Source organism: Rasamsonia emersonii (genome assembly GCF_000968595.1).
Source record: "Rasamsonia emersonii CBS 393.64 chromosome Unknown ctg1118621760118, whole genome shotgun sequence".
In the NCBI taxonomy this organism is placed as follows: domain Eukaryota; kingdom Fungi; phylum Ascomycota; class Eurotiomycetes; order Eurotiales; family Trichocomaceae; genus Rasamsonia; species Rasamsonia emersonii.
Window position 1 is genome coordinate 84,628 of NW_013563174.1, and position 21,525 is coordinate 106,152.

Below are 21,525 nucleotides of genomic sequence, written 5' to 3' on the forward strand. Positions count from 1 at the left end.
TGACATGTGAACCCCGCTGGCCAGCCCCAAGGACGCCACCAACCTTACTCCATAGTCACTGCTGTAACTGAATAATAATAATAATAATAAGACTGGTTATCTATTATCAGCGATGCCAGCCAGTGAAGACGGTTACTTATTTAGGCAGGAGCCAGTGACGGTTGTAGGATAGTCTGTTTTCCACGTGAAACGAGCCCTTCATCGGATCTATGAGCGTCATCTCAGGGTAACCGCAAGACCTAACACTGTCATTCTCGGAAGTAGCAACCACGGCAGCTGCGAATTGAGCCGCGTTGTCAATGACTCTCGGCAGGGCTATACTGGAGCCACCAAATGTGGAGCTCGACATCCAACAGGTCAAGAAATCTACAAAACAAATCAAGAAAAAAAATTAGGTCAACAGTTCTCAAATTGAGGTCTATGCTTTATACATATATGCTTTTGTGCTGGTAGCCACTTTATTTAAACTTTTGCACATGATGCAGCTGCCTGTGCTACCTCGAACGGAAGACGCCGATAACATACGCGACTGAGGAATAAAAGTGAGCATAGTCTTAGCATCTGAAAGAGAGATGCAGTCATTGCAGGAGCCATACTGCCCAATGACAACTGGAATTGCCCATTTCATGGAGGATGATGACGCGGATGCAAAGTTTCTCAACAGAGATAAAACAAGAAAAGTACATGTACATGTGCATACAGTCCGCTCACCCGCATGCTGCGTTATATAGTACAGTGTAATCAGAATCCCAACACCATCCCAAACGCCAACGCAATGGATCGAAGATAGTAACGAAATCTCTTTCAGGGAACGACCTGGATGCCGATGGACTTCGCCTGTGCAATAATGCTCTTGCACAACCCTTTAAGGCTCAACCCCGATAGTCTCGTTTCGGATTGCTTGATCCTGGCAATCTCATATACGTGTTTCAGAGAGACGGTGCCGATGACTTCGTGGCCAGGATTCATAGCACCGCGGAGCCGGCCTTTGCGCTCCTCCACTCCCGCAGCCCTGAGCAGGAGCCATGACGTGGTCGGAGTGCGCAGTTCAAAGGTAAAGGAACGATCTGGACGGACCGTGACTCGCGCAGGAATTGGGGTGCCCGGTTGAATGTGCGCAGTTCTTGCATTGAATTCCTGTAGTTCCCGTGGCCGGTTAGCCGGCGTCCATGCCATGGAAACAGACAGCCATGGGAGTGTATATTAACTTGCCTTGCAAAAGTCCATGCTTTTCACACCTTTACTTCCCAGGGCTGGACCAACTGGAGGGCTGGGACTGGCCTGTCCAGCTCCCACAATGAGTTTCACGATCTGGTCCTTAGCTAGTGCTTTGCGAGCCATGGCTGGTTGGATCGAAGACGGCCGTCGTTAACTCCGCTACTCAGGGAGTTTAAAGCACAGAGAAGGGAAGCAATGGCTCGAATGCAGAGCGCAGGACAGGGCCTCTTGATATTGACGGTCAGCCTGATTCGGGAAGTTTTCTCTCTCTGCGGCGGATCGGAGGCGGAGACGCGATAATCCGCCGCCGAGAGCCACCGCTACGCGCCACACCTCGGGGCTCTCGTGAGGCGCAAGCCTCATCAGCAAATGAGCAAACGAGGGTGGGCCCAGGCAGTTCACATCCATGGAGCCGGTGGACGTCATCCGAGAGGTTCAGGGCTGAGATTATCAGCTGGGCGTCTCCAACAGTACCTTCTCTCATACAATTAAAGAAGTAGACTTCGGGACAGCTGGTGGACGGCATTGGCGACCTCAGGTCTGTCCGCAAACAGGCTGCGATCGCTGTGGTTCGCGCTCAAATCGGCCAAGCGTCGCCGGACCAAACTCGGTCCCGCACGGGTTCTTCCCACGATCCCAAACTATCAATCAGCTTGTTCTCCCCTCTTTCCCCCTCTCACACACGAAATCAACGTTATCTGTCCCGCAACCATGAACTGGCTCAAGCAGACGTATGCTCTTGTTTCTTTTCTTCTTCTTCGTTCTTGGTTGTAACACAGGTTGCTAACGAGGGCTGTGAAATCAGTTTGGCAAACGTTGCGGGCACGCAGGAGCCTATCTATGGCCCAGATGCCATCCAATCCGTCTCCAGGCAGGCGGAGACCACTCCCTACACGGAGCTCAAGAAGGAGGATCTCAAATGGCGGGCTCCTCAGTATACGTCCGTGGAGACTCAGACCTTCTACGTGATGGCCGACAATGGCGGCTTGGCCATGCTCCAGGTCATTTACAGCAATGTTGCGTAAGGAACCATTGGAGACGGTGTGATCTCAAGGTCAGGTACGCTGACTTTGAGAGCACAGAGGCCTCCATACTACCTGCTCGTTCAACTCTAAGATCTTTTCCGTTAATGCCGATGCCCCGCATATCTGGCACACGGACACGCTCTACAACCACCTCTTCGACCCCGACATGTATTCCTTTGGCGCCGACAACCTCGCTCTGACCTTGAACGAGGAAGGCACCGCGTACACCATCAAGTCGGCGGTCAATGAGGACAGTCTGGTGAACCTGACATTTACACGGCAAGCACCTGGCCTCGTCATCGGTAAGGATGGGACTTCTTATTTTGGGACTGACCCCGAGAATCCTTGGGGCTCTATGCGGCATGCTTTTTGGCCGCGTTGCTCCGTGGAGGGCACCATCATCACCAAGGAAAAGACCTATGACTTTAAGGGTCGTGGCTTCTTCGTCCATGCCCTACAAGGCATGAAGCCCCACCATGCTGGTAGGTTATCATCGTGCAAAGCGCTGGCAAAACAATACTAAATACGCCTCCAGCGGCACGGTGGAACTTTGTCAACTTCCAAACCCCCACATATTCGGCGTTTATGATGGAATTTACGACCCCTCCTTCGTACGGCTCGACCGTTGTCAACGTGGGAGGCATCGTGAAGGACGGAGAGATCGTCTATGCCGGTGCAACGAACTCAGCCACCCATCTGGAATCTGCTCAGGATACGGAGAACGACTGGCCGGAGCCCACGTCTGTGAGGTTCGTCTGGGATGGAAAGACGAAAGACGACAAGGACTTCCATGCTGAACTCGAGGGGTCGCTTGGGAAGAGGCTCGACCGGGTCGACGTGATGGCAGAAGTGCCAGGGTTCGTCAAAGCCATTGTTGGGAGTGTGGCAGGGACTAGGCCTTACATCTATCAGGTGCGTATCATGTTATTTAATAATCTCATCTCGTATATTGTAGTGTCCACGACTAACATCACTTCAGTATTCACCTCAAGATAAGCTCACTCTTAAGGTGAAAGTCGGCGACACCGAAGATGCCGAGCAAGGCACCCTGTTTTCCGAGGCCACATTCATATCATGAAAGATGGTTTTTCTAAAGTACATATATACATACTAGAAAGATGTGGATTCCAGGGCCATTCGTTGATTGGCGTTGCGGGTCTTTTTTAAATCTGATCGTGATGATGACGATGATTTTCCTCGTCCGATCCTGAGGAACGGGATTTTTGCTTGAAGTATCTCCTTTTTTGAATCTTGGCTAAATATGACTACCAATTATTTAATATCAGATTTCACAAGTGAATTTATCTCAGAACTTGGTGACGTTTGAACGTTCTTCACGTCATTCAGTCTAGGCAAGTTGTCACTTTCGAGTGGGCTCCCATAATTCACTGAGGGAGTAGTGCCATGCAATGCTTTGCAATGTTTTCCTCAGCATTGGTCCGATCTCCACCTCGAATTGCAACTTCAAGTTCTTCAGACTTTCTTACTGTATTACAACCAACTTTCCTGGAAAAGCTCACTTCAGAGTTCAGATCATGCGACCAAACAAGTCTCAGTTCTACGTGGGCCAACGCCGACACCGGTGAGCAATTCTACTTATCGTGTCTACATACCAGCAGTCTTCTCGCCACTGCAAACGTTCTCTGGCGAATTAAATGCAGTGGCACAAGGCATCTCTCAGGCTGCTGACCTGTGTCTGTCTTTTAAGGAAGTTGCTCCGCGAATCTGTGCAAGGGATCAGTAAGTATCTGGACATACTGCCTTATTAGAGTGCTTAATAGGGCTGACAGCTCGATCTTTTCACAGCCAAACCCGCGATTCGGTATGTATCCCACAACAGGAGCACTCCCAGCTGCACTTTGTCCCTTCTGGCCCGTGGGGTTGTGATTCAGCAATGCCATTCTGCATCCGAGTCTAATTTCGCGTTCGCTTTTTCGTTGTGTACATTACAGAAGGCTGGCCAGACGTGGCGGAGTTGTCCGCATGAAGTCTGAAATCTATGATGAAATTCGCTCGGTTATTCGCAAGCGAATTACCGAGGTTAGCTTGTTTCCTATCGTTTTCCCCTGTCTCTTCTCTGATATATTCAATGTCTCCTTTCATGACAAGGATTAACGGAAGATGAATTAACGCTTGCTAGATCGTCGAACAACTCGTCGTTCTCGACTCAGCCACCACAAACGGCAAGACCAGGAAGGTATGTAGAAGTTCTGTTTTCTGCCCATCTGAGAGTCCAGCAATCAAGCAGCGAGGGGAGAACACCTCTATACACGATACTTCCCTTCTTTTTGCCTTGCCAATTCCATGTCGAATGGGTTTACCTGACTTATAACTTGAATAGACAGTCACGACCAGAGATGTAAGTGCAATTCATATCTAGCCATGCTGGCCATTTATTCCTCTCTTCTCTCTTTTTTTTATTTTTTTATTTTTTTTTGTTTTGAGAATAAACCATCATTTGCTAACTCGAACAATTTCTGCAACTCTCCAGGTCGTCTTTGTTTTGAACAGAGTAAGTTCTGTTATTTTATTATTTCCCCTACAAATCCATATCCATCATCCATATGCTCAAAAAAGGAGAATAAGAATGAATAAACACTGACATCTATTGTTATGAAACAATAGCTGGGCACTCCAGTTTGGGGCTTCACGCCAGTCTAACCTCCCCCGCTCGTGTTCGTCCTGCATCCATGTCCATCACACGAATGAATAACATGAGACGAGATGAATTGAAGAGTTCTTTTCTCAGAAATCTGTTGTTTGTACAGTACAGAAGTCAAGAGGGAGTTCACATTCTGTGTTGAAAAATCAGATGAGAAAGAATAATACTCTTCAGAATTCCACATTATGATTTATTTAGTCCTCAGTCCTTCATGGAGAAGCGAGTGAACAGACACATGACCATGATATGACGGGGTGTGATGTGCTGGCTGTAAGTCCGTCCAATTGATACTGTCGTAAATCAATCACCCTGCTATGACAGGCCAGACTCTTAAAAAGGAAGCTTGTGAGAAATAGACAGTAATGAAGGTGTCATATCATACGGTATCTGAACGAGAGAGATGGAATGTGTGAATGGATTTCGTTGTTTTTTCTTTTGTTATTGGACCTTAACAAAATCTGTTTTGTATGGTCATTTTGCTAATATTCCCCCCCTTCTTTTTTTTCTTAAAAAAAAAAGTACAATTGTGGGATATCTCTCCTAAATACTCAACACAAATATGTGCACAGAGAGCGTGCTAAACACAGCCAAGTATCCATCAAACCAGTCCAATCTAGCGAGGGACATATGGCTAGTCTCACTACTAGACAAATCTAGCAAGATAAAAGATGAATGTATGTAAGCGCAACCCATCTAGATCTAAGTTTAGTTTGACCCAGACAGATAGACGGACAGACGGACGGATGGGTAGATAGCTAGGTAGGTAGATAGATGGCAGAATAGACAGTAGACATCAGACGGAAGAGAAGGCGTAAGGCGTCATCATAACTCGTCATAAATCGTATCGTCAGAATATATGGTGTAATGTGTACTCGATCTCAGTCAGTCAGTCAGCCAGCCAGTCAGTCAGCCAGTCAGTCAGTCAGCCAGTCAGTCAGCCAGTCAGTCAGCCAGTCAGTCAGCCAGTCAGTCAGCCAGTCTTTCTCTCTCCCTCTATCACCTCTCTCAGCAGCGATCGGGCCCATTCTTCCTGCTTCTCAAACCCTTTGTTGAAGAACCAAGGGAGCAGTTTCACAGCGTGAGCATGATGCTCCTCTGCGAAAATCGGTCCGTCTAGCCGTCGGACACGGCAGATGGAGACGGCAGACTCTAACAGCATTCGACCGATCCCTCGACGGCGATAGGGCCGTTTGACGGTCCAAGCACGGATCACCCCCGTCAGTCGTCCTGACATGGAGGAAAAGCTGTTGCTTTGTCGGCGTCGAAGGGCGCGGATCCCGTTGGCTGAGGGCGCGCCGGATGTGAGAGCGTTGGTCCGCGCGGTCCTCAGGACCAAGACTCCGACAATCTCGTCCCCGTATTTGGTCAATAAAATCTCATCCTCAGCGGGTAGAAGATGATGGTGGTGGTGATGATGTTTGGCTCCGCCTGCGGATCCAGCTCCCCCATCCCCGTGATTGTTGCGCGACCATAATCCCTCCTTGAGCCAGGCAAAGGTGCTGACCGTTTCTGCCAGCTGGAGGTAGCCATAGGTCATGCGGTAGATTGCGATCAACGCTCCCGCCAAACACGCAGCACCGATTGCTGCCACGATAGGCGCAGTCCCAGGATGGTAGTACGCATAGCGTACCAGAATGGTCAACACAAAGAGAGCGAGACACAGCACGGCTGGATGGAAGACAATACATCGAACAGCGAACCAGCGCTGTTGCGCCACGCTGTCGGCAATCAGACGAAGCGCTTCACGTCGATCATCGTCCGTGGTTGCGTGATACGTCCAGGTTGGGGATTGAGAAGACGAAATATGCGTAGGAGAGTGGGTAAGGTCGGCATCTTCGGGATCACTTGGGAGAGATGCAAGCGAAGGAAGATCGCCCGTGGTACTAGGAGGATGCAGCGGTGTTACAGGATAAAGGCAGTCGGGGGTGGTGGCCAATGACCCGGAATTGCTGAAAGAATTCACGTCCTCGAAAGGGATTTGGAGGTTTGCGCGGAGAGAAGAGAGGAAAGCTAGAATATTGTCAGCCCAGACAGGTCAAAAAAAAAGAGCAGAAAAATAACAATAATCAAAAGCGAGAAAAAAATACGAGCGTGATCCAATTGCAATGTCAACATAAATCTATATCGGTACAGATCCATAGAGCTCACATACTTAGAACAAAACAACAAATAAAGTAGTAGTAAAAGTAGTAGTAAACAGTGAAGGAGCTATGCTTCAACTGCAGGCCCATTGAAAACTGAAAAGCACAAAATCGACAGCAACAGTACGTACAAGATCAGAAAAAGAAAACAAGAATAAAATAAAAATAAAAAAAAACTAGGAAAAGAAAAAAAGCTTTCCATGGCACGTACCTAGCGGGATGGTAAAGCCTGGAATCCGCGCACTGACAGCGGGCGCCTTAAGACTGTCGGCGATGCTTGCTGCGGAGGTGGAGCGCACGCTCTGGACCCGCGGACGGCCCCCGACCACCATTGCGCAACGCCGGCTGTCAAACCGGCATCAAGCACGAATAACACGATTGTATCAGAGCTGACGCAGCGCCAAGAGAACCAGCGTCATCAGCAAGCGTCATAAGCTTGTTAATCCAAACTAACCAATAGTCCAGAACAGCAGTAGTTGGAAATGTCAGGCACAAACACAGCTGGGATGGACAAAGAATCAGATGGGAGAAGGATAATTTTCTGCCAGAGGACCACGCAGGGCGAGACGAGCGAGAAAGGGAGGAAGAAGGAATCGAGTCGAACGTTGGCGGCCTCACAGGGACACGGCAGGTTGAAGTCGATCACCGCCATGGCGAGATATCCCCGACCACGGATTGGTGGGCACGACGCCAAGGCCATTGCTCTTATCGCAAACCACGTCGCGTGCTTGTGCAGATATTTGCGCACTCATCGACAGGCCTGGGGGATTGACAGACCCCGGCCCACTTGGGAACCAGACCGGGTGAAGACGGACAAAGAGAAGGCGCTCTGATTGCGGGATATTGTTCTATTATTACTATCTCGAAAAACCGCCAGATTGGCCACACCATTCTAGTAAGTACATACATACATACACACAAAGGAAACAAAGCCAACAAACTCAGAGGGGAATATGGAACCAAGGGCACAAGATATACACACAGGAATCAAGACACGAAAACGAGGGAAAGCAACAGGCCGAAACGACAGGATAAGAAAGCGAGATAAGGCATGCACAGCGCAGTGGTCGTGGGAAGACTATGCGATGATGCCAAGACGCGGCGGCAGTCCGTTCCAATCCTGAACCAGTCAAGGCATCCCGTGGTTGGCTCCGCCCCAACTCAACCAGAGTCCACACAGAATCCACAACTCCAGCCTGTCAGACCAAAGAAACCAGCGAAGACACAAAACTGACCCCCGTGCATAACAAAACAGATGGGAAACGCAAAGTGAGATCACCATTCATCACGCTTCCACCATCAACTGTTCGCCCTCGTCCAGCAGGGTCGTCACCCGGGCCACATCCGAGATCATCTTCTTGCCGTGTCCCACCAGCAGCAGCTTCTCCGCGTTGGCCGGGAGACCAAGATAGGTAGGCGGCTCTCGTTCTGGAAGACGGTTCACCCATTCAGTAAAGTCCCGGAGGCTGGTCCCGCCAGGTAGCGCCAAACACTCGTCGTTTTCAACCCCAGAGACCATCTTGTGATCATTCTCAAAAGCAGCCGGAGTGAGGAAGCTGTTGACGAGATTCTCCAGCTGCTGGAAGTCACCTGCGTCGTCGATCTTGCCTCCATAAGTCTCGGTGATCAGGGTGCGGATCATGTCCCAAGGAAGCTTCTGGGGCGCTACATTAGAGCGGCCCTGGGCAACCGAATCGATCCAGGAATCGATGATGAATGCAGAGCATTCGTACTAGATAGACTATTGTTAGCACGACCTGTAGACCATGACAAGAGAAAAGTGCAAATACTTACGTCACTGTCATTGAATTCCCAGAAACCCTTCCAACCCAGACTTGGTGCGTAGCGGAGTCTCTCCTGAACGACCGCATGCAAGAAGGAGAGTAAAAGGTACACGCGAGTCTTTTCGACAGGAGGCTTGGTAGCGCGTAGCGCAAGCGAGGACAGAGAATCCTTCATGTTGGCCCGTATGCCCGCAGGCTGCTCAAACATGAGCACACGAGAGGCGCGGAGTAGGTTGACAGGGATCTTGGGGCTGGTCTCCATCGAGAGGAAGAGCCGGAAGTCCCTGTGAGGCTTGAGGGACTCAAGGCGCTTTTCCAGGCTCTGGAGCCACGATGGCGCGAGATGGACATTCTTGACCATCACCCAGGTTCCGGCTGCAGCAGCATTGCTGATTGCCTTGTCTGCGCTCTCCAGCCCTTCGTTCGAACCCATGGCAATGTTGGCGCAGGTGGCGTGTACGCGTTCCACCAGAGCGTCAACCTTGTAACTGGCGTCAAAGCCGGGGCTTGAACTCAAAGCGATTGGTGTCGTGGCGGTGACTTGTTCAACCACCTCCTTCAGATCGCTACTACCTTCGAAGAACTCGTCACCGAAGACTGCAGTGATGAAGCGCTCGGCCGTGGGAACAAACCGATCCATCCGGCAGAGCTTGACAAGCAGAAGGGAGCGAAGTTTTTGATTCAGTGGCTCCGTGTTCTCGTCCCAGACCGTAGGCACGAAATTCTCTGCCAGCTCCTCTGTGAGGAATGCATCCCACGCCTCCTTGGAGATGTTGGGCAGATGGGACTTGAAGAGCGACATATTGGAGAGTTTGTTCATCACCTGGTCCCGTAGATCCACGTTGGTAGATAAATCGACCCCTTCCACGCTCTCGTCGAGAATGATATCGATAATACTTTTATCCATAGGGTATGGAGCGGCTTGGGCGAGCAACATGGCCAACGTAATGCGATCCTTTTGCAGCAATCCGAGAGAAGTGCGCTGATATGTGGTGACGAAGAGATCGCGAAGGATGATCTGAACGCGCTTGGCATAGTCCTTCTCATGGGCAAGGTTCTTGTTGTCATGGAGCACCGAGTTGAAGATGTCGACGAAGTACTGTAGAGAGAATTGATAGAAATGGTTGATATGATGCAGCTGCTCCAGCACCGCAAACACCGCACTGCACGACCGGGCGATGATGTTGTACTGGAGTGTGATGTTCTCTACCTCCGTCATTACACCTTCGGTCTCCGCCATCTTTCTGGTGATCTCGGCAGCCTCTTTCTTGAGCGTCTCTAGTGTCTCGATGACGTTATCGTCGTCAAGAATGTTGCCGCGAGACTCATTCAACGCCTGCAGAAGACGTTTCTCCAGCTGCCGGAGATGAATCTTGAACTCTCCTTGCAACTTGATCAGGTTCGTCCTGCGCTCATCCACATCGGGACGCTCCACTTTCAGCACCTCATTCAGTGACTGAGTTTGAAGGCTGCTCTGCGTCACAGTGAAGTTGACGAAGGTCGTTCTGCTGCAGATATCCGGCGGGAACGACGCCGAAGGATCTCTTGTGGACAGGAAAAGCTTAAAGGACGGGGAGAAGTCGATTTCCTGTTTGCCAAGCTGGATCAGGACACGGCCTCCGGTCTTCTGATATTCCTTGTTGAGAACGTGATTGAGGATGGGGTCCAGATGTTCGGCGTCCTGAATGAGAATGGGATTTCCGAACCGCAGCGCACTCTCAAGCTGCTTGACAAATGAGTCATCCAAGAAACTAGTGACCGTGAGCTTTCGTTCCTTGCTTTCCTTCTGGAGGAACTCAGTGATCCGTCCAGAGGGGTCGATGATGAGAGGGTAGCGGTTGAAGCGTTTGAGGATGATCGCATTCTCCGTGCAAAGGTCGTCGACTGGAAGTGAATTTTCCTGCCATGTCAAACGCTCGTCCGCATTCGACAGGTATTCAGTGATAGGATTGTGTGGCTTGAAAGCAATACCAGACTGCGACAGATGGTTAACCCAGTCCTCAACCATTGCCTTGCGGAACTGTTGATCATATAGACCAGAGTAGGCAAGGAACGCGGCAGCAATGAGAACATCTCCCACAAGTGTGTTGATTTGCGTTTCGAAAGATTTGCTTGCTTCTTCCCATCGTGCCCGTTCTGAAGCCAAACTATCAAGCAACCGCACACTCCTATCAACTTTGAATTGAACCCTAGCCATCTCGGCCTTGATCGCTTGGGTTTCGCTGATAAGAGCAGCGTATTCAGTCTTATAAGTGGCGATACTTTTCTCCAGATTCTGAATAGTATTCTCGATAGCTTGTGCTTCGGCCTTTGTTTGGAGTGCCTGCTCTTCAAGCTGCTCAACTTCTTCACGCAAGGGTCCGACACGGTCCAGAATCTCAGAATAGTTTACTTGCGCTTCCACCCACTGTACCAGCGGACCGCACGCCTTGCTTGCGTGATTGACCCTTTCGTAAGTGAAGTCCTCCTTGGACAAGTATTCGTTCTTCATCTTGACTCGATGGCTACGAGTCATTTGTCGTTCATTGTCATAATTCACAATGCTGGCGATGAAGTCATCTCGTCGGATAATTCCTTGGATCGTCTTCCAGCTGTCGACCTTGTGACCAAGCAAGGTGCATACAGCTTCCAATGTGAGCCGGACACTTGCGGGAGGACTGCCCATGGAACGGACTTCGGTCAGGTGTTGACGCTTGATGTTGCTGACACTCTTCTTAGCTTCCACGACAGCAGGTTCCGCTCTGGCAAGGTCATTCAACACGACCTCCTTCCGCCGAGCGATCTCCTGTTCCTGCTTTTCCAAAGCAGCTTGGATCTCAAGAGAGGCTGCCTTGCGTTGTTCCGCCTCGCGCTGGTCCGCAACCATGCGCTGCAGTTTCTCATTTGCTTCAGCGTCTTTCTTCTCCAGCTGCTCCTTCTTCTGAGCAAGACTCGCACGAAGATCGCGGACTTTATCGACCGTGTCTCTCAGTTTTTCAAGACCCACATTCAAGTGTCGCTGTTGTTCTTCGAGGTCTTCTCGCTTTTCGTTGAAAAGCTTGACATACTGAGCCACAAAGTCGAGATAATGACGAGGGGTGAGATAGGTGGTTCTGCCTTGCTGTTTCTGGAGACGCTGGTTGAATTTCTGCAAGGAGTAATGGATGTACACCATTGCGTTCACGACCGTCTCACGATGAGAAGCCGGAAGGCTAAGGTCGCGGTACGCCACTGGAATGCTGTCAGGCGCTGTGAAGTTCGGTTTGTCGAGATCCACCGATTGCGTAAGCTCAGTTCCAACCTGGAACAGCGCTTGATCAGACCAATCGCCAAACCAGTTCAGAACGCACCGATTGAAGAGCGCGGGACTTGTTGCGGCCTTTGACGATAATCCATCCTCGGGAGGATTCATTGTGAATACGACGTGGAGATTCTTGACGATCTGCTGCGTGAACCATTTGTAAAGCTCTTCCTGGGAGTCAAGAAGCAGACCCTGCCGCTGTGCGCCTTCCTTGCAAGCGGTCATGAGGGAGGCAAACTCATCGCCTTCAAACAGACCTGGCACCTCAGCATTTGCAAGCAGCGTGTTCATCCGCTCCAGGAAACCGGAGTCGAGGACGTTGGATTCGTCCATGATGAAACAGATCTTTTCACCCTTGCATCCTGCTCGCCGGAGAACATTTCTCAGGTCTTCATCGAAGTCTTCAGAGGAGTATTTCCCATGCACCTTGATCTGGAAGACCTTTAGACCATTCATCCATGCGACAAACCGCGAAAGCGTAGTCTTGCCGCTTCCACTAACACCAATAAGAATAAGGTGACCTTGAGGCTGTCTAAAGACCCGGTCAATGCGAAGGGCATGTTCCAGGACGTCGTTGAAGAGAACCAAGGGAACATCCACTTCCTCTTCACAGAATGTCTTCAAACGAGCCTTGACAAACTCCCGGAGTTGCTCTTGTTCGACGGGGACATAATTCTTAGACAGCCAATTGGAGAATAGGATGGGTCCCTTTAGTGCCTGTTCTTCATCGATTGTAGGGAAATGCTCCAAGGCGATACGCCGCACCGAATCAGCTGTCCACTTCCGCTCCTCTTCAGCAACGAGACGATCCTGGAACAGGCGCAGAGCCTCATGAGCCCAGATCCGAACAAGCCCTTCAACGGACAGATTGTCCAGAGGTTTAATAGCCTCGTACACACCGCGAACCCATCTCGTAAGCTCACGGGGTGAGTAAACATAGTGTGGCTGAATCTTGGGTGTGAATCTAGCTTGAGACTCCAAGTAGAACTGGACCATTGCCTTTGTAAGAGCGTCGGAATAACCCCGCAGCGTGGGAATGATCTTGAGAACAGCAGCATTAAATGTACCGTAGATCTGTATCAGGGAGAGTTCTCCAGGGTAGTCGACCATCATCAAGGGCGCATGACGCAAGAATCGCTCTGCCAAGGGCGTGCGTCCTGCATCTGTCGGAGGATTACATGCGCCGACGAATTGGATGCGCTCGAGCGTCACCCACGTTTTGTCAGACGTTCTCCAAAATCCGTTCTGCTCAACAAGCTGCCTCAAGAATGATATCGCACGTTGCGTGCCATATCGATCGGGGGCAGGCAGGTTGATTTCATCGCAAAAGATGACCAACCAACGTCCGATTTGATTCGGAGACATAACCACGCCGTTGAGAGTCTTCCGGTATTCGCAATATTGCTCGAAGGTCTTGATCAGAAGATCTGGGGTAGTGGCGCTGGAAAAGTTCAACCCCACGACCTCCATGTTAGGTAGTTTCCTCAGTGCGGAAAAGAGAGTCATAGTCTTTCCAGATCCAGGAGGACCGCAAAGCAATAAGGGCTTGTGTTCGGCAAGCCATGAATAAAGGATATCTTCGTGGCGTACGGTATCCAACGTTGGGATGATGACATCGGTCTGGGTAATAGAATGTGTGTTGATCTCGACAGACGGCACCTGAGATTGCCAAGGGACCCATTCAGCCTTAGGTAGAGTGACATCAAAGTCGATTAGCGAAGCGGAATCGCCAAGCGGCGGCGTGTCAATTGTGGAGAATGCTGTCAGGTATTCTCCAAAGGCCTTGCGATCACCCAAAGGACAGTCGCCTGTAAATGACCATACAAGCGCGAGAAGGAGTTTTTTGGCAAGGTAGGACTCGATTTGTTCCGGATCGAGTGGGAAGTCAACGTGTTGGATGTTGTATTCGAGAACATTTCGACAGGCCTTGTTCAACAGGCTGAACAGAGTATTCAGAGCGCGGATATCCGTAAATTCCATGATGTGGTTGTATTTCTTCGCTTCTTCGAGCGCCTTCAGAACAAGATCGTCGCCCTGCAGGAATTGTCGAAGGAATTCGGAGAACATTTCCTGAACGCCCTGGGTCTTGATAGATGCCTGCCCAGCTGGTGCACTATCATCATCCAAGTCCTCAAAGGTCTTGGTCTTGAGCGACTCGACATAATTGGTGACCATCATTGACGGCGTAACGGTATCATCACTGAACCATACCATACCACAACGACTCACAGTGGCCAGTGTTGCATACTTAAGTGTCTCCACTTCAAACATGATACGGACATTGGGCGGCAAGTTCAGACGCTCACCATTGGGCAGCGTCAGTAATTTGTTGTCATCCAGAACGCTGTTGAGGTTTTCTACCCATTCTGGGTCGACATCTCCATCGAAGACAATCCAGTGGCGTTTCGAATCCTCTCCTCGCAAGTTATCGACGATCTTCCTCAGAATGCCAGTAAACAGACCATCAGTCCATTCTCTTGTGGTGCTGTCCAGATTACCATAGAGTGCTTCCTTGGACATCACCTTGGAATCAATAATGTGGCAGACACCTTCGACACCTTCGACTCGTTGTAGAGCTTGTAGGAGGACCTTCCATGCAGATGATTTGCCGGAGCCAGACCGGCCAACCATCATGACACCATGATGAATGCTTTGGATCTGATACAGCTGAAGCGTCTTGGTGATCCACGTGTCGCTATCAACGTAGTGGTTTTCCTTGGCAATATCGCGAATCGCTTCAGTGAGTCTGTCAAAATTAGCAGGGACATACTCCACTCCTGGGAAATCCTGCGCCTGGATCTCCAACATGATGTCCACATCTTCACGGATCAGCTTGGGTGCGATGGTTTCGCGAATGCTCTGAACAATTATCTGGGGCTCAATAATTTCATCAGGACCGAGGTCACCATTGGAGTTAGCGAGGCGCACACGCTTGAGGCCTCCTGAGCTGACAAGGACGCTTTTCAGCGCACGAAGACCGAAATCGTAATGCGCTTGTTTCGACAATCTTGTTGAGCAGTGATCGAAGAAAGGAACTGTCTGTTTGGACAGCGCCTTCGCTTGCTTGAAGCCTTGCGAGAAAAGCATAACCTCGGCGATAAGTTCCTTATCAGGCTTCGACATGGCAACGCTTCTGAACAGCTTCTTCAAGTTATCCGGCAGATTCGACCGTCCCGCATAGCCAGGGTTCATGGTGATGAAAATGCCAGTGTTCGGGTGCACTCGCAAGCGCCTGCCTACCAATTCAATCTGCGCCTTTTCATCGTCACCACCTTTTCTCAGCCCAATCTGGATGTTCTGGATTTGCTGTGATACGGCTGAGAGAATTCTCTCTTCCAAACGGTTGAACTCGTCAAAGCAACCCCAGGCGCCAACCTGGCAGATACCAAGAAAGATCCTACCCATAGCTTGGAAATCGAACGTATCATCACAGCAAAATACGAGTGTAAAGCGGCCAAGTTGAAGACCCAGCGCTTTAACTGATTCAGTTTTACCTGTACCGGCCGGCCCGTAAGGAGAACCTCCCAATCTCTGGCAAAGAGCTTGAGTCAGAGTGAGGAAACATCGGTCCGTCAAAGGAGTTCGGACAAGACGTTCAGGAACGCCCAAATACTCAAAGCCGTAGTCCAACTTCGCATTTGCCATGTGAATGTAAAGCCGCTGCAGGAAATCGCCTTCAGGCTTGTAAACATAGCGCATTTGAAGCAACCAGAGATAATGGTTCGGAGATGATGCGTTAAATTTGATCAGTTTCGCAATGACATCGCGCTGATGCACAAACTCAGTTATCATGTGCTCGCATTTCTTCCTTGTGATGGTATCGAGCTCCCCTAGGACAGTGGCAGCGAGTAATTCAAGGATTCGAACTTCTGCATCGTATAATGCAGAGAGGTCCTTTCCACCATTCTCGAGAGATTTCTGGACGGCATTTGTCCAGACTACCTGGCTGGCAAGGACGACAATCTGAGCAGGATAATTCGCAAGATAGTCGTTAAATGCGGTCTGATCAACCTCAGGAGCGTGGTATATTGTCTCGAACTGTTCCACGGCCTCTGCGAGAAGCTCTGCCAACGTCAACTTCATATTGTGGTCCAAAGCTGAAAGCCAGTCATTGATCCTGGGCGTTTTGGTGAGGTTGACTTCTCGTTTCAATCGAACCTCTTCCCCTTCCTTTGACGTGAAACCAACTATATTGTTATCGTCATCCATCAAAAGCCCAGAGAGACCAGCGAACATCTTCTTGAAATGCTTAGATACCCGGACCGTATCGTTACTATTGCCAATGATTTCAAGAAGGTCTTCGTCACCGACGAAGTAGAAGCGAGGGAACGAAACACGTTCGCGCTCGAGATATTCGCCCAACGCTTTCTGAATTTTGTTGAGAAGTTCAGCCAGTCTTTCCAAGGATTTCTGAACGCCGTTGATGGCAAGCACGTCTAGTACATAAGGTGACTTGTAGACCTTCTTCATCACGGCGAAGAATTCGGAATTAATGTTCTGAAACCGTGCTGACTCCAGAGGAAGGAGGTGTTTGATATCAGCGTTACCGCTGAACACGCCTTCAAGGTACACCCATTGACGTTGGACATCTATCCAAACGTCGAAAAGAACGTGTACTCTGTTGAGCTTGTCTTCCCAAGTCGACGCTTCTTCCTCGAATTCTTTGTAATATGGCGAATGTCTCATTGCCTGCAGAGAATTCAGGTTCTCGCTGCACTTGGCGAACAGATCGTCGAAGCCGCGAATAAGACGGCACTTGTTCTGGTAGTTAACGAGGTCTAACGAATAATTCTGCCAGGTCTCCCGGACCGACTTTAAGAACTCTTCCAGTGCCATCTCGCCTTGAGCTTGCGCAATAATGTCACGGATGACGCTTTCGCTTGCTGCAGGCTGCAGGTCCCAAACGTCTCCGAGGGTGAGAGATACTTGGGAGAATCTCTTGCCAGGCTTGAGGGCCTTGAAAATCTTCTGCCAGTGTCTCTCTTTGATCGCCTCAGACTTCAGGTCAGAAAGCAAGGGGTTGACTTTCAGGAGCTGGCGCAAGACATTCTGGATATGCTCGAATGCAGCATATTGGCGCATCCGACTCGGCATTTCCTTTGTCATCTTGATGAGACCGTCGAGGGACTGTCGAAGCTTCCTTGGCTGTACACTGTTCCATAGCATGTCACGAAGCTCGTTCAGACTCTTCCAGATCGTTGAAAGAGCAGCCCATACGGACATGAAGTCTTGTACCTCCTCCAAGATCGTTGGCAGCGAAGACTCGGCACTGGCAGGAAGATCCAATGCCTCCTTTGCCTTCGAAACCATCTCGAATTCTGACTGAAGCGCTTCAAGTCGGGACTGGAAGGAACTCAAGGTGCGAGATGCTTCTTCGGGGGGGATGGTGCCGGAAACAGGTTTTTCCTCATTCCACTGTGCAATGACTTCAGCAATCTTGTCTCCAATAACCTTGTCCTCCGCAGCAATCTTCGCGCGAAGAGCCTCGGTCTGATCCTGAACAATCTTGCTCTTTCTTGCCAGAAGCTCATTCAGAGCGGCCCACTCCCCATCCACGTTCTCGACGTGAAGCCAATCATTGGGGAACTGGTAACGCTGGCGAGAAAGCGTTGTTTGACCTTGCCGGAAGAGATCAACTTGAGGCTCCCAGACCTTTGCCTTGCGCTTGCACTGCTGGACAATGGTTATGAAAGACACAGCATGTGCGGTTGAAGAAGCTTCCAGAGTTTGACCCTCTAGGTCTCTGCGGGCTGCGGCAATTTCCGCATGAACTTCTCTCATGCGAGCGCCAAGTTTTGCACCGAATTTCAGGAGGATCTCGTGCTGCCACTGATCATACTTCGCATTGACCCTGGTTTGAACCTGCTCGTAGTCGATCGTAATGTTACCAAAGGACCGGCTGACCTCGGACGTGTCGAAAGTGGCGCGACTCTTGCGAATTTCCTGAAGGAGCTGCAGCCACTGAGACAGGTCATCGCCCAGAACATCGTACACTTGTTCAGCCTGCAGATCCCAAAGAGACTGGAACTGGAGCCATTTATCAACATAAGCTGAGATTTCCTGAAGTCTGGCTTCTATGGCGCCGTAAACCTCAGTCAATTCGGCGGTGCAGTGTTGGGGAAGATTGACAAAAGAAGTTTCGGACAACCGTGCCTTCTCCACATCGATTGATATTTGGTAACGTGATGACTTGATCTTCTCAAGATTACAGATTACGCCAAGCCACTGAGCAAGGTGGGCAAACCAGCTTGCCCTGGCAAACTGCAGTGGCGGATCAAGATGCAGAACCTGATTTCGCATCGATACCTCGTGGACAAGCCTGGGAAACTCGATACGGTAGATATCGGTTTCCGTGTCGCCTGCCGAGGAAGGCCTCTCTTGGACCTCTTGAACCGATATCCGCTTCGAGTGTTGTTCGTCGTTTGATTGCTGAAATGCAGCAATCCAGACACGTATCGCCCGATGGAGACGCTCACGGAGGATAGATTCAATCTTAAGGTTCAAGTTCGAAACCCAATAACCGAGATTGACGTAATTTTCCAGATTCAATTTGTCGACTGCCATCTGGATAGAATCGAGACGTTGTCTGAAAGCTGCGGCGTCATAAGGACATGTTTTGAGCTCCAAAACCGCTTTCTGGATGCTCTCATTAATGGAAGCCAAGGTTGCTGTCTTTGACTGGAGAACCGAAGCGGACACCGCAAATTCACGGACAAATTGGACGTGTTTGCTCTCACCCCTTCCCGGCATAGATGGGTCAATGGAGCCGTTAGCTAACGTGGACTGTTTCACATGTAGTTCATACGAATGTACAAACGACTCCCATCTCAGAGGGATGCCTTTAACGATCATGGCCTGAGCATCGTTCTGGTATCCACTTAATAATATGGCGACATCGGTCATGGAGGCTATTGTGCGAGTTGTCTGAAGCAGGGTACGGACGCTTTCCATTAGGCTGATGGCGTAGGGGTAAACGCGTTTAGCCTCCTTCGATATACTGCTGACAGCATGAGGGACCTGAAAGTTCAGCCACATGAGATTCCTCACTTCCTTGAAGAGAGCAATGATCTGCGCGTCAAAGTTAACAGTCAACTCCAAGGAATTTCCTGCAGCTCGGTTGCGGACGATGTTGAAAAGTCGCCCCGATATTGTGATATGGCGCCGCTGAACATCGTGAAGCCAAGACTCAAAGACAGGCCTTGTGTCGAGCTTCTTGCGGAACATATTGCTCTCAGCCTGGAGTTTCTGGCCCTCAGAATGCAAATGCCAGTCCTCTCCCAGGACGTCTTCGACCTTTCGCATGTATGCATTCAATTGACGCTCGATTTGACGAGCCCACACGATGGCTCCAGAGACCGGAGGGAGATCCCGCAACTGAGCCATCGCGTGAGCCTCTGAGTGGCCATACTGCTGTTTGAATCGCTCATGCAGTGCAGAGATATCTTGCTTGACGTTTTCAATGAGGGTCGTTTGGTATTCGCTGATAGCTCCTCGGATTTTAGGCCGAACAAGGAGAGCGTTGAATTTGGAAAAGACACGGAACATCTCATTCGCATTCTTAGCTGTCGCAAGACGATCTCTAAGGCGAGCGATAATGGAGTTTTCAACACGCGAAGTACGCTCATTGTAGGCAATCTCCGCCTGAATCCAGAGTTGGGTACCTTCGGGGCTCACATCGAGCACGTCAACGTCTTTGAAGGCGGCATAGGCTTGGGCAACCTCCTCAACGGCGTCAACGTCGCCGATCTCCTCCACTATGACAGCCCCATCTGTGGCAGTGCCGGCACCAGCAGTATTGCCGGACGCAGACGACTTCGGACCCAACACGTTGACAATCGTCCTCTGCAATTGCTCGTGATTAACTCGGAACGTGTTGATGTATTTCAAACGTTCTTGGGTCTTGGTATGCCTGGGGTTAATCTTGATTGGGATGAATTTTTCGTTGCGTCGTCTCGATGCTTCACGACCAACATTGGTGAATTCTTTCACGTTTTCATCCCAAGTTCGCCAGATGGCACTGCACGTCTTCATAAGTGAGCGGAATTCCCGATAATCCAGGTACATTATCGGCCGGCCGCGGAGCAAGGCGTGAATCTGGGCGTCCAGATCACCGGATATCGCCTCCACGAGGGCTAGGGCTCTCTTAATGGGGTAAGGAGATATCTTTAGCTTCCTGTTGAGATGATTGAATATCATGCCTAGCGACTCCTGGACTTTCTGCAACGAAGTTGCGGATAGAAGTTCGTCCAAAGGAAAGTCTCGCATAAGCTGGTTGTACTTTTGGACCGTGTCCATGGCCTCCCTAAGCCCCGTGTCGGCGACGAAACTCAGGGTCGCCTGGTATCGCTTGGCGTGCCGAAGTATCTCCATGGTAAGTTGGACCCCATCACCGCGTAGCTGTTTCTCGATACCTTCCAGTGCCGTCTCCATGGATAGCCAGAAATTGATCTCTTGTGCTGCTGAGCCGCTCTCGGGATCCCGAGACATCTTCGTAATTGTTTGGATAGACTTGATCCAGCCGTTGACAGTATTTTGGATGCTGTTCAGGACAGTGCTATTTTCCAGAGCAGCCGGTGGAATTAGCTCCACAGAGGGTTTGACACCTCGAGCTTCGGCCTCATCCAATGCAGCCTGGACTATCTCATGGAGAGGGAGGTTGAGAGTTGGAATCTCGACATTTTGCTGCAGATGCAAAAGGCTTAGCTCCAACTCTGCAATGCGCTTCTTCGTGCCCGGCACACCCGTCTTTGCTTCTGTATCCGTTCTCTGCTTGGTCCCATTTGCTGCTTCCTGACCGCGCGTGTAGGCTTCGAAGTATGGGCTGAGAGCGTTGTGCACCATCGAGTGCAAAACCTCGAAAGCAGACACGGAGGTGCCCTGCTGAGTCTGTGAATTGCTGAGGGTTAATAGACCCGGAAAGTTTGTGATCTGAACCTGGGCCGATATGGGGAGGTTCGGATCAATTGGCGCAGGGCGTTTGACAAAGGCTACCGAGGCAACTGTCGTGGAAGAAAAGAAGATTTCTGAAGAGAGGGTATAGGTATACCGAGCTGGCGATGCTGGGAGCAGTTAGCAGATAATTTTGCCATGTTAAGCATCACAGCACGGTGCAAACACTTACGATCTTCATCTTCGGTCCCATTTGGCTCCTCTGCACTGACAAGGTCCTTCTGCACATACAGAGCCGTTTGGGAATCAGAGGCGAAACGCGTACATCTCTGTACAGTCTCGGAATATTTCGCCTTTGATAACAGGCTCCCCGTGCTCTCCAGATCCTCCTTCGAAGCTCCCAGTGTCACCTGCAGAACTTCTGAGAGATACTGGACCACGACGTTTGGGTCCACCAAGGGCGCCTGGGTCGGCGCCGCCAGACCGTTGGGCACCCCTGGAGAGGCGACCTCCATGACTAGGACTT

General features: G+C 50.3%; 5 protein-coding genes across 5 annotated transcripts; 2 read left to right on the top strand and 3 right to left on the bottom strand.

Annotated features, from left to right (window-relative positions):
• Nucleotides 1-136: 136 nt before the first annotated feature.
• T310_4514 (uncharacterized protein) lies at nt 137-628 on the bottom strand (the record flags this gene model as incomplete). Its single annotated transcript, XM_013472637.1, has 2 exons — nt 137-366; nt 526-628. The coding sequence occupies 2 exons, from the start codon at nt 626-628 to the stop codon at nt 137-139; spliced, it is 333 nt and encodes a 110-aa protein (XP_013328091.1).
• A 1,301-nt stretch (nt 629-1,929) lies between these two features.
• On the top strand, nt 1,930-3,321 carry T310_4515 (Oxidative stress protein Svf1; the record flags this gene model as incomplete). Its single annotated transcript, XM_013472638.1, has 5 exons — nt 1,930-1,949; nt 2,024-2,239; nt 2,301-2,725; nt 2,779-3,155; nt 3,223-3,321. 5 exons carry the CDS (start codon nt 1,930-1,932, stop codon nt 3,319-3,321), a joined length of 1,137 nt encoding a protein of 378 aa, XP_013328092.1.
• A 577-nt stretch (nt 3,322-3,898) lies between these two features.
• On the top strand, nt 3,899-5,261 carry T310_4516 (Uncharacterized protein; the record flags this gene model as incomplete). Its single annotated transcript, XM_013472639.1, has 8 exons — nt 3,899-3,983; nt 4,050-4,065; nt 4,208-4,283; nt 4,384-4,440; nt 4,585-4,602; nt 4,735-4,755; nt 5,104-5,175; nt 5,232-5,261. 8 exons carry the CDS (start codon nt 3,899-3,901, stop codon nt 5,259-5,261), a joined length of 375 nt encoding a protein of 124 aa, XP_013328093.1.
• A 614-nt stretch (nt 5,262-5,875) lies between these two features.
• T310_4517 (uncharacterized protein) lies at nt 5,876-7,378 on the bottom strand (the record flags this gene model as incomplete). Its single annotated transcript, XM_013472640.1, has 2 exons — nt 5,876-6,915; nt 7,258-7,378. 2 exons carry the CDS (start codon nt 7,376-7,378, stop codon nt 5,876-5,878), a joined length of 1,161 nt encoding a protein of 386 aa, XP_013328094.1.
• Nucleotides 7,379-8,331: 953 nt separating this feature from the next.
• Nucleotides 8,332-21,514, bottom strand: T310_4518 (Dynein ATPase; the record flags this gene model as incomplete). Its single annotated transcript, XM_013472641.1, has 3 exons — nt 8,332-8,778; nt 8,841-21,169; nt 21,232-21,514. 3 exons carry the CDS (start codon nt 21,512-21,514, stop codon nt 8,332-8,334), a joined length of 13,059 nt encoding a protein of 4,352 aa, XP_013328095.1.
• Between the last annotated feature and the right edge of the window lie 11 nt (nt 21,515-21,525).